General features: G+C 35.4%; 1 protein-coding gene across 5 annotated transcripts in view; it reads left to right on the top strand.

Annotated features, from left to right (window-relative positions):
* Positions 1 to 13156, top strand: part of Agk (acylglycerol kinase) — a 76995-nt gene that overhangs the window by 20412 nt on the left and 43427 nt on the right. For all 5 annotated transcript variants that reach the window (XM_027952200.3, XM_027952197.3, XM_027952198.3 and 2 more), the window contains 3 exons: positions 3007 to 3046; positions 5780 to 5859; positions 10540 to 10615. In XM_027952200.3, coding sequence (XP_027808001.2) covers positions 3007 to 3046; positions 5780 to 5859; positions 10540 to 10615 — 196 coding nt within the window. The remainder of the gene's footprint in view (positions 1 to 3006; positions 3047 to 5779; positions 5860 to 10539; positions 10616 to 13156) is intronic.

Here is a 13156-nt window from a genome sequence, read left to right as displayed (position 1 = left end):
AACTGTGATCTCCAAATAAACTTTTCCTCCTCTAAGTTGTTCTTCTTGGGTATTTTAGTCACAGCGACAAAAAGCTAACTAAAACACTGGCAAATGGTATTGCTTTATGAATTTTAAGTTATTTTCTATTCTAACAGTGCTGCCATTACTGAATCAATTTGGGAATTTATTTTTTGAAATAGTTTTCAGAGCTTGCTGTAGATCATCAGAGTATAGTTAGCCCTATTAGGGAAAAAATTACATCTGTACTGAACATGTATAGATTTTTCTTGTTATTGTTCCCTAAATAATACAGTTAAAAAACTATTTACATAACATTTACCTTGTATATTAAATATTGAAAGTATTGAATTTTGATATCAATGGAGGGTAGAACCTATCCCTCTCAGATACTTAACGACTACCACATTTCAATGGAAGAAATCTTTTTTTCTTTAAGAATGTGTTTGATTTTTAAAAACAGACTCATTCAGAAAATATCAAGATTCATAATACTGTTCAGATATTGAAGTTAAGTATGATTATAATGGGATTTTCTTTTGTAGTATCTATTGGTGCATGTTCTGGCTTTCTCAAGGGGACATTGACAGAGTATTCTATTTGGGACAATGAATTCAGGGAATTAACTATCATAAAATCTTCTGATTTTTGAGGACCATTCTGATAAATCAGGCAGTATTAATAAGCTCAAGAGACCTGAGGACTTTCATATATTTAATTATAAGTTAGCCATCAAAAGTTTCCTTTTAGCAATAAAGAATTTAGCAGGGGGAAATGTTCCAAAGTGCTACACCATTATTCTTGTATACATTTGGTGGTTTTCTTTGGAGCTAGGTAAGTACACAGGAATCTGTGGCTGAAATGCAGCGAGGATAGTATTCTCTCCTTGTGAACCAGAGAAGTCTGTGGCCTTCAGACATCCATCCCCATAGTGGGGAAGGGACCTGTAAGGAAGAAGTAGAGGAAATAGACGTGGATGGAGAGACAGGTTTGCAATTTTTAAAGGCCTAGAAGACTTGTGCAGAAGGATCCACAGGCAAATTTCATAGGAGATTGGAGGCACAAGCAAATCAGCCTGCCAGAAAAAAAAATTAAAAGGAAGTGGTTGGGGAGCATAGGGGTGAGTGGCTGGAAGCTGCATTCCCAGGATGGTGTGGGAGCTGGTGTGGGATTAGCACATCCAGGGGAGATCTAGTAACCATGCCCATGTTACTGTGGGAAACCTGATATTACATTATGACCCAGAGGTTATGGTGGGTTCAATATTTTATCTCACATTGTATATAAGATTCTAAATGTGAAGTACCAAGTAAATTATAAAAGCTTATGAGCATGTTAATTATTTTTAAATGTTTTACTAATTTGTACCTGAATTTACCTCATCTTATAGAATGTTTTTTGTTTTTTTGTTGATGTTGAAATGATTCACTGGGAGCATGTGATGGGGAGGGATGCAGGGAATAGAGCAAAGTGTGTTTGGGAGTCCTGAGTGGGCAAGGAGGAGAAGATGACAAAGCTCTCATGCCTCCTGGGCAGCGGTGGGGCAGTCCTACAAGAAGCTGGGGCCTGGGCCTGGTTGCCAGGGCCAGCTGTGGGCCAGACTTCACTAGGAATTGGTTTCCCTGAGCTTTTTATCTTTTGAGGTTCTATGGAATATCACTCTCAGGTTTCAGATTGGCACTGTTGATAGTTCCCTTTGGATAGTGTTTTCCTATTGAAGCTGACTGCTTAGGGACTTTGAGGGGTTATTCTACAGCCTAGCTGTGGAAGAAAAGTCATTAAGCAGCCTTTGACTAGAACTATGGCAAAAACCCACAGGTTGTTTATATTCATTTCTTTTCCTTCAACCTTAAATATTAAAATCAAATTTGAAGTTACTTTGAAAATGCAAAATTCAAAGTCCTTACTGTTATAAAAAGAATCTAGAAAGTGAATATAAATAAAACAACCCTATTTACCTTTTAAATTCTACAAATTAATTTCCTTAACTGTTGTTAACCAGGTGATCAATGTCAGCAATGTGCATGAACACACACTCTCATGTGGGGAAGATTCTGGGGCCCTGTAGGCAATCGGAGACATTCAGAGTGCTCTTATGACACATTTTAGAGACCTTTATGTTAAATAGATGATTATATTCTGACAGAATGCTTTTTGGAAAGCCAGAATTTTGCCTCTTGACAAAATTTTCTATTTATGATATAATTGAGAGTCTGACAGTAATATAAAAAATAGGAAATTTAGGTAAAATAGTAGCAGAAGCAACTAAACATCAAACTTATTTCTGACAAATGACCTGATTAATTTCTACTAGATAAAAAAAAAATCAGGATATGTGTATATATTTTATTGTTACCTAATAAATTACCACAAACTTAGTGGTTTGACATAAATTTATTATCTTATGTCTTCTGGATTAGAAGTCAACATGGATCTTACTGGCTGAAATCAGGTGTCAGCAAAAATTGCTATCCTTTTGGGGGCCTTAGGGGAAATCCCTTCCCCTGTCTTTCCAGCTCTAGAAGCTGCCACATTCCTGGGATTCTGGGCTTCTTCCGTCATCAAAGCCTGCAATCCACTATCCTTTTGGAATCACATCTGCCTCTGATCACAGTTGGGAAAGCTGCTGTGCTTTAAGGCTCTTTCCAACAATCCAGAACAGCCTTACTGTCTCAAAGTCCTGAATTCAATCACATGTATAAAGTCCCTTTGCCATGTAAAGTAGCACACCCTCAAGTTTGGGGCATTAGGATATGGACATTTTGTGGGGAGAGGGTATTATTCTTCCTACACGGTAGAAGCACTTAATGCAGAATTTCATATAGAGATGTATTTTTCAAATGTGCCTATAACTTATCAGGATCAGCTCTTTTAGAAACTTTTACTTGGATATTTATAGGGAAGAGAGGCGTTTATTTGAAAAATAAACCCCACAAATTTTGTGTGGCTCTTAATCTCCTATGAAAGTTAATATTAATGTTAGTTCTCTTTTGTTTGCTTTGATAGTGATAACCTGCTAAGAAGAGCAGCCTGTCAAGAAGCTCAGGTAATGCTGTTTTTCTGTGATAAAATTAAAACTCCCCTTATCTCCATGGTGCAGGAAACCCATGCTACTCCAGGGATGTGCACAGGGTTTTGCGTCAGTGCAGTCTGGCTATTTTTTCCCACTATCAGGGGATGAATCGGGCTGAGAGCCAACTTGGAGTAGAAGGGAGGAAGTGAACCATCTGGTGAAGAACAGTTCTAACGCCCACCCCGTTAGGCTTGTTTTTCTGGATCACTCCCAAGAACACATAACTGGACTGGCTGAAGCTCTGGAAATTTGTTCACGTCTGCAGTTGTCCTTGAAAATCTGGCTAAACTCTGAATCATCTCTGATCCAAATAACCCCCAAGAGTATCAGTTTAGAACAGGTGTTGCCTCTGAAAGTCAAATCTTAAAATTGTTGATTCATATTTTAAAGCCCATTTCTTTAACATAGCTGATTCATACTATGAGCACTCTTATCAGAATTCCATGGGATTTTCCTTAAACTTTATTTATCTGGTTGTGGTTAAGTATAGTAGAATTGTAAATCCTTTTAAATTTAAGAGCACATTTTGTCCCCCCCCACCCCCCATTATTATACTTCGCAGATGAGTTTCTGTGACTAGTTCCTTCTTCGTTATATGTCATTTAAACTTATGAAGCCAGAAATGCCCCCCCCCCCAACAAAAAATAGCTCATCAAAATAAAAAATGGCAAAAGAATGGAGCATTTAGTGGAAGTAGGTGGCAAACCTCATGTTTGTTTCTGAAATGTTTTCATGGATGACAATGACAATCACAACAGATACTATTAATAAATTCCTGACTTCACTGATTGTTATCTGTTCTAAATCTGTTTGAAGAATTTGATTTTAAAATATCTCATGATTACAAGTTTTTCATTCAAATAAACTTTAAATTTTTTACATAATTTTTAGTTGACACAGTATTTGTATATATTTATGGGTCACAGTATGATACTTTGATACATGTATGCAATGTATAATCAAGGTAATTATCAAGTAAATTTTAATATCAAATTCAAGGTGAGTCCTACCTCAGACATCCTCCCTTATTTAAGGTAAATGCCTCCACCTCTGTTCTGAATTCCAGCTCCTCAATATTTCAGGGACAGTGTTCCTTTAGTTATTTCCTCCCTCTCACATACTGACCTCTCTTTATCATTCTAATTGTGCCCTTCTCCAGCACATGGTTAGCTCCTGCCACCTGACAGAATGGAAGTAGATTCATCCTTATAGTCTTCTATAATTACTTCTTCCATGTCCTTTTTTCAGATTAAATTCTTGAAAGAATGATTTAAAAAAAAATCTCACATAAACTCAACTCAATGTTATCTCACATAAACTCCTTAATACACTGTGAATCTGAGACTTAAGTTGCAAGTGAATAAGCATTCCAGAGAGGAAACCAGGACAAGAAGGACTAATCTAGGACTGTAGATTTGGAAGTGGGCAGGCCAGAGAACTGGGTTAATAAAATTATTTTTGATCACACTTTAGATGAGTATGGGTAGAAAAAGAAGGTATTACAGTATTTAGAGATTTGGCAGTAAAATATTAAGGTCTAAGTAAGAGTGAAAGCAATAGAAATGATAATATAGCAGAAACTTTTTTTTTTTTATATAAAGAAAGTGTTTAAGAAAAAAGAAGGAATCTTGTTTGTTTGTTTGTTTGTTTTTAGTAAGAAATACTGGTGAGGACTTCTAGTGGACTGTCAGTAGGGTAAATTTAGAGTGAGTTACTTAATAAAAGATCTTTGTATAACTTTCTTCTCTAGTCTTTACTTTGTATTTCTACACTAGACTTCTGACCCCTTAACCCAGATTTGTTCCCCACCACCCAAGAACTAATTTGTTTTCTTTTTGTGCTTTCCAATTCTCATTTTGTCAACTGTCTTCTCCAGTCCAGACATTGTAGCAGCAGCTCTCACTTAGTTCCCATTTTAAAATCCTCACCTCTAGTTTTTTACCTCTTAATTCTACTATATCCTTATTGTTCATAAAGCAGAACTTGGGGTTTTAGAGCTAGATAAATGTGAATTCTAGACTTGTAATTCAGTAACTCTGTGACTTTGAGTAACTTAATCTGTTGTAATCTTGGCTTTCTAGTCTATAAAACTGAAATTGCATTAAATCTCCTTGGTTTCTCAAAACTAAGAATAATATATGTGAGGGTGGCAAATGCTTGGTGCTTAGTAAATTACGAGTTACATTTCTTGTCCCATGCCAGTTGCTGCTATTTAAGTTATTATACAGGGTTGCAAAGAAGAGGAGGCACATAGACTATTAGGTTTAATTTCAATATGTATGAAGCTATGAAGATTAACTGGCAACCCAAAGATTTCTCATGAATAAGTTTTAGTACCAAACTGAAAAAGAAAAAAGATGGTGTTCTGACAACTAAAGACACATGGGTTGAACTTCTGTCTTGATAGCCTGTGGCCTTACTTGTTATGTTTATAATAAATTTAGGCATATTTTATGGAGAAGAGCTACCTCTAGTAGGTGAAGCAGGATTTTTTTGTCATTAATGTTGCAGGGTTTTTCGTTTGTTTTCTTTTTTGTTGTTGTTCTTTATGGGTTTTGTCAATATGAGATTGTGAATAAATATTTGTTTTCTCCAGAGTATATCAAATGCCTGTTAGAAGTAAATTCTTTTGGAATGAAAAAATATATGTGATCACTAGCTGAATAAAAGGACATTTACTGAAAATTTTTCTTTTTTCCTTTTCAGGAGTTTGGCAATCAATTAATTCCTCCCAATGCACAAGTGAAGAAGGCAACTGTCTTTCTCAACCCTGCAGCTTGCAAAGGGTAGTTCAGTTTGTGATTTATTATATGTTCAATGTTTCTAAAGGGGGGAAAAGAAATCACGGAATTTCAGCCAGCTAGTTATTCTGTGTAGAACTGGAAGAGCTAGGTTTAGTGCCCTAGTAGCAAAAAGATACATTTGCAGTGTAGCATTAACAGTTAATGTGAAATAACTATAAAGCTAATTGATGCTTAGCAAACTTGTATAATTGAAGTTTAGTAATCATTCCAGAATTAACACTCACAAGGAAGTCTAATCTGCTTGGAAGTGGTCCCCTTGGGGACAATGCTCTGCTGTGTGGCATAAATCATTAGACCATCTCTGTAGACAAGATGTTCAGAGATGGCCAAGAGCACCGTGTGTTTGCTAAGGCAGAACATTCTTTCCAAAAGGAATGGACCTTGAGCTAGGTCTTGGTGCATACTTGCTATTCCCAGCTAAGATAATGGCCCATGGGGTAGGGACCTAGAGACAGATGTGACCCATTATGTGCTTTTAATGTCACAGAGCAGTCTGTAACTGTCATTTAGGGACTTGTAGGAATTAAGGTATGAAGAGTAATAGTTGGGGCTTTGGTAGCTAATGATGTGTCCATAATGGTTCATTGATTGTGCCACTCTGAAATGGAGAAGGGGTGCGTGCGGTGGGGAGGAAGTGTATAGGAACCTAGTCTGTTGGTGACAAAAATACCATGGGCAGAAAAAACAAAACAGAACCTTGTTTTATGATGTTAACTGGATGCTGCTCTCATTCATTTGAAAGGGTGAATATAAAAATCTTGAGAGCTTTGGGGGAAATAATTAAAAATTTATTTTTAAAAATAGAATGAGAGGATTGAGGGGGAAATGAACTATTCTTTTTGGCTTTTCTGAGGATTGGGCAATTAATAAACATGTTTTAAACTGGATCTCGTAAGACCTAAGTGAAATGACATTAAGAATAATATAAAAAGTATAGCTGGGGTTGTACCCTAAGGGGAAGGCTACTGTTGTCTAGAGAAACATTTGGCATGGGCTCTGCAATTAGTTCCTCTGGGTATTTCTGGGGAGTAGTGAGCCTGACTTCACAGAGATGAGGACGAGTCATGCCTTCCTTCTTAATCAGCAGTGTAGGGTATTCACCTACACATTGTCTAATGGGCTTAACATTATATTTGCCAGGCTTTATTGGAGCCACCTGCTTGCCCCCATAAACCCACCAATCATATGCCTTGATCACTGTTGTTTAATGCCAGTTATTAAATAACACCAAGAAGTAAATAAGTCCTAATGCACTATAACCACCATACCCAAGGTAATTAGTCAGTGGTGGCTGCAGGGGAGAAATTATGGGTTTCAGAGTTGAGGGACCTGTCTATATACTGTTTTGCTGCTCACTAGCTCTGGGATACTTTGAAGTTACTCTTCTTAAAGCCTCAGATGTTTACTCATCAAAATAGTGATATCACATAGTGATATCAAAATAGTGATAGTACATTCCATATTGATTAGGTGTCTTGAGTATTAAATGAGACAATGCCTGTGAAGTGTTAAATGCTATTTCTGTTTCATAGTAAGCTCCAGTAGAACAGCATAGAGGCTGTTGTTGGGTGCAGAATACTTGCCACTCTGCTCTCCCACCCTTCCCAAGAGCTCTGCACTTTTTCTGCCAACTTCGGTGTAACTCTTCTGTGCTCTATTCCTTTAGAGACCTTTTAGGTTACTACTTGCTAATTTCTGATGAAGAAGTTTATGGCAGTTTGCTTGAACTATAATCAGTTTCTTCGAGTTTGTATTTCTAAGAGGTACATTTTTTGATGCTAAGGATTAAAGGTAGGCCCTTGAGCATGCTAAGGAATCACTCTATAGCTTAACATTTTTTATATTAATAATTTTTTTTTTTCAGAGAAGCTTTATTTTTATTTTTTTTGTGGTGCTGAGTATTGGACCCAGGACCTCCTAGATGGCAGTTTTAGGTTCAGCTTACATTTTAACATGTAAATGTATTTGCATTTTTAAAGATGGTTCTCATTTGAAAGTATAACCTCTATCTAAAGGCAGGGCTAAGATTCTGTCACTCAAGTGGAGTCTTTCCTTCCTGAAGGCATTGCCTGTTCTGACAAGGTGAATCCCTCCATGCTTCTAGGATGCAGTTACTCTGAAACTCAGGAATATTTTTTTATAAGCTTTCACTATTTAATTGCACCATCTTTATCATTGTGGCTCTGCTGTGACACATAATTTATAATTTATCATGTAGCTATTTCATTATGTAGTACTGGTTTAAAACTTCAGAAGAGCTTTAAGAAATAAGATAACTGTGTATTTAGAGTTAATAAATAATACATTAAAGAGTAATTATTTTGTGCATGTGCCTGAGCCTGGAGATTGCTGTAAGTACATAAAGTTTTTATTTAGCCCTGGTGCTATCTTGCCCTTAATTATATAATAAATAATGTATTTCTTACTGGTAACACTTCTTTTTCAATCTTTTATATAGAACATTATAAGGAGATATCTTCACCTTTATATTAGGGCTTTACTGAACCCAGGACATCACACAAATATGTGAATAAACATTAAAGGTTCAAGTCTTTTTTCTTTAACTCAGAGGAGGTTATGGATTTATTGAGATTGATATGGCAGATTGAGACTTCTCCAGAGTTTTGCTTTTAGGAAATAAATTTCTACTTTCAACTGCTCCATTCTTATTACTCCAGCAATGATAGCAATCCTGGAAAGAGAACTGTTTGCAGTTATCATTAACTCAACCCTTTATTGCTGGGTTAAGCCCCCAGAAATGCTGAACTGGAAAGGAGAAATGGCCTCTTAGCCTTTTGTGTTCATTCTGATAACCTTGCAGAGCAGTAGACAAGGTAGATTATATTTTATTTATTGTATGCTCAGGTAGGCCTTGATGGTTCTTGTGAAAATTTGTTCAGGTTTCTCAGTTCTATTTTAATTCATAAGAAATGTTGTGTGTTCTGTATGCCATTTGGTGATTATATCTTTTTAATTTACAGGATATTGAATTTGGTCTCTGCATAACTATACATGATTAACATTAGTGGCCTTTGAGTTTCTTTCTAGTATAAAAGTCAAAGAATGCATTGTTAGTAAATAATAATAATAATAATAATAATAATAATCTTTTTTAGAAAGAAGTTGCATAAATATAGATATAAAAATTTGATGTTTGACATTGAGTTTTTAAAAGCATTATTTGTTTTGTTAGGCGATAATTGGAAATATTTGGGTAAAAGACTGGTCGGATAATTGGTATGGTTTAACAAAGATTTGTCTTTGAGATTGCCATTGTGGGGGTTTGGGGGGGGGGGGCGGCTTTTGCAATTTCTGCATCCCTTGATTCCTAGACAGTTTTGAGTCCTGACTAAAAATGGGACAAGAGTTCACTATCAGAATGACATGCGTCATAGGTTTAAAGTATACAGAGTACTTCAATTGTTACACAAAGTACATAAAGTATTAAAGAAATGTAACAATGACTTTCATTTTTTTTAAAGAGAGAGAGAATTTTTAAAAAATATTTATTTATTTATTTTTAGTTTTTGGCAGACACAACATCTTTCTTTGTATGTGGTGCTGAGGATTGAACCCGGGCCGCACGCATGCCAGGCGAGAGTGCTACCACTTGAGCCACATCTCCAGCCCCAATGACTTTCATTTTGAGACATCACCATTATGTCATATTCTTTTCCTCAGAATTTACATGCCTATATTTGGGGCAGGTTTATTCACTCATTTTAAGTTAATTCATCCTGTACTTAGTGAGCAGCTTTGAAACATGTCATGCATAGTCCTAGAAGCTAGATTCAAGGATTAAGGAGGTTTGGCATCTGTTTTTGCAGAACTTTCAGGGTAGTCCTGAGGACAATCATGGAAATCTCTAGTCCTCATCACTGTGAAAGTATCTAATGGGGTGTGAAAGTGAAGAGGAAGTGCAGAGGAGGGCATGACTGTGCCTGGGGCTTGGGGTCAGCTTCTGACCAGTTCTCCCATAATTACATTAATTTTGAATATTTCCCTTTCTCGGCAGAATGGAAAAGATCTCTGATTTTTCTCCAGGGATTTCACTACAAGTTTAAAACTCAAGATATGGAGATACTCCTAATATTAGAAATTGTCAAAAATGATGTATTTCTTTCCAAATGCTTGTGTTTATTAAGTTAGAATTAAGCAATATTCTGTTAAGTCTGTTCCCTTGGGATGAATGATATTGCAGTGGATACCCTCCCTTTCTTCCACTAGAATAAAAGAATATACCAGGGAGTACAACTAAGGTCCATGAGGATAAATAGTCTTTGGCTCTCTGTGATGTTGTGTCCCCAGCTCCTCCACCTGTGTCCATCACTCAGTAGGCGTTCAGTGAATGCATGTTGAGTGAATTGGCACTGTTGTCCTGAGTAGAGCCATATCTACTGTCTCATCTTCCTCAAGAGGAACACACATGTGCACTATGGGCATCCACAATGGATAAGAGCTGACTGCATTAGACAAGGGACACACTGTTTTGCTCTCTGTAGAAATTCCTACTCATCAATAAACTTCCCATACCTGAACAAATAAAGAAACATGTTCCTTTGTCTTTCTTATTCTACTCCAGAGAAGATGGTTGGGTTTTTTGGAATCCTTCCTTTTGAGTATTATGTTAAAATATTGTATTTTCCCCCCCTTTGTCTACAGCAAAGCCAGGACTCTGTTTGAAAAAAATGCTGCCCCGATTTTACATTTATCTGGCATGGATGTGACTGTCGTTAAGGTGAGAATGCTCGGGAGTGTTGATTTTTGTCGAAGCCACCACCCCTTTAATGTATCCTCTGCTGTTGTCTTCTTAGCAGAAATCACTTGTCACTTAAGACAAGAGCAAAGAAATCAGTGTTGTATTTTGTTCTGATAATTAATAAAAGCAGTTTTGTTTTTTGTGACATTGTCAGCTTTTCATTTTCACAACAGGATTAAGTGGAGGCATGGAGACCTTGGTTCCTTTCATCTGAGACAGGAGATGGAATTATCTCTTGAAGCTGACAGAATTCTTTCCTCAAAATAGGAAACCCTCCAGTTTTAGTAATTTAATTTCTTGGTGGTGCTACAAATATATAAATGTTTTTCTTTCTGGAATTATCTATAGTGAGGAATTAATGGTAAATCTGTAGCATTTTCAGATTTAGGTGAGAAGAAAATGGAAAAAAAAGAAGAAATTGTGCTGTTTCAGAAGATGCCGCAAGTCCCTACTTGTTGAATTTTACATATATGGGTGCCTACATTCCATAAGGTGTTTCCAAGTTGGTTGGTTAACCTGTTGCTAGTATTGCACACTTTGACTAAATCACAGAGGTTAAAAGGTGATTTAGTCTGATTATATACAGGTTAACTCTTTTCCAACTTTTCTGAGACATCTTCTAGTTGTTTGTTTTTGGGATGCGAGAACGGGGAGTACCTGCAATGTGTTAGATTCTAGGTAAGAGACGTAGAGTAGTTACATGTAAGATTGATATTATCTGTTCTTTGAATGATTGATTGAACTCATGAGTAGAACCATCTGAGCTTCCAGTTGGAGATCTTTGAAGGGAGATTTTCTTTGTATTAAATTTCTTTAATGGTTCTAGAAGTACTCAAGGAATTTGTTCATTTCATCTAAGTTTTCAAATCAGATGGGATCAAGTTTTACATAATATCTTCTTTTTAAGTTTAAATTTATATAGCATCTGAAATGCCTGTTTCATTCTTCTTATTGTTTAGTTTTTCCCTTTTTATTTTTTTCCCCTCAGGAGTCTTATGAGAGGTTTTCCACTATAATTAGTCCTGCCATCTTTTGGCTTATTCTTATTTTCGTGGGAGATTATATTTTATTCATTTCTGGTCTGTTATTATTTCCTTCATTCTATTTTTTTCTTGTCATTTTGGCATTATAACTTGATGCTTATTTATTCATTCTCATCTTTATTTCGTATTTTATATATTTAAAGCTATAAATTCTATTCTACTGCTTCAGTATTCTATAACTTACTTAAATTTTTTTTTCTTAAATCCTTGACATTAAAGACTTTATTCCTGAAGATCATCATGTCTGACAATAAATAAGAGGATAATTTTACAGATGGAGAAATTCTAAAACAGAGAAAGCAAATAATTTCTGTAGGTGAGCCATTGTGCCGTAGGTAAAAATACACAAAGAATTTTTGACTTTAATGATCCATTATTTTATGTTGAAATGTTTTTTTTAGTTAAGGAAGTTTTCTTTATTCATTTATCCATTGATGGACACTTAGTTTGCTTCCTATCATGGCTATTGTGAATAATGTTATAGTGAACTTTTAACTTTGACATATAGTACTTTCATTATCATTCATTTCTAAATATTTTCTAATTTCACCATGATTTTTGCTTAATTTGAGCTATTCAAACATGTTTTAATTTCCAGATCTGAAGTTTTTCTCGTTATCATTTTGTTAGATTTTTGATTTAATTTCATTGGTAAAAAAGGTAATCAATATAATTTCATATTTTATTGGAATTTGTATTATAGACCAGAATGTGGTCTTCTTTCATAAATGTTCTGTATATGCCTAAAAATGATTCATATCAATTATTAGGTACCAGGTCCTGTTTATGTTCTTTATGTAAGATCAATGTTAATTATGTGATTCAAATCTCTATATTTCCTGGATTTTTTCTGGTTTAACTTGTCTGTTTCTCTACATAGTTTTGTCCATTTTTTGCTATACTTTTGACTGTTGCTGTACTTTTACCTTTAGGGATGTCATATAGTTGGAATCATACAATGTGGTAGCCTCTTCAGGTTAGAGTCTTTCATGTAGCACTATGCTAACTGTTGACTTCTCTCATGTAGCATTTTACCTTCCTCCATTGTCTATTTGTAACTTTATAAGGCTCATTTCTTTTATTTATAAAAGCTATTTGTTGTAGCTAAATATTATTCTGTCATCTGGATATACTGCCATTTATCCATTTACTCACTGAAGTATACTTAGATTGCTTCCTATTTTGGCAGTTATGAATAAAATTGCTACAAATGTGTACTTTTTTGTGTGGACATAAGTTTTTAAGTCATTTGAGTAAATACCTAGGAATGCTATGGCTGGATAATATGTAAGTCTGTTTAGTTTTATAACAAACTGTCAAACGGTCTTCCGAAGCACCTGTAACATTTTGCATTCTATTGTTCTACATTGTACTCAGCATTTGCTGTTTTCTATTTTGTATTTTAGACATTTTAATAGAGATATAGTGGTATCTTCTTGTTTTAATTTGTAGTTCCCTGCCTGATGACGGTTAATGT

This window comes from Marmota flaviventris, chromosome 1 (genome assembly GCF_047511675.1).
Source record: "Marmota flaviventris isolate mMarFla1 chromosome 1, mMarFla1.hap1, whole genome shotgun sequence".
Classification (NCBI taxonomy): Eukaryota; Metazoa; Chordata; class Mammalia; order Rodentia; family Sciuridae; genus Marmota; species Marmota flaviventris.
Note: the sequence above shows the minus strand (reverse complement) of the source record. Positions and strands in the feature narration are given on the sequence as shown.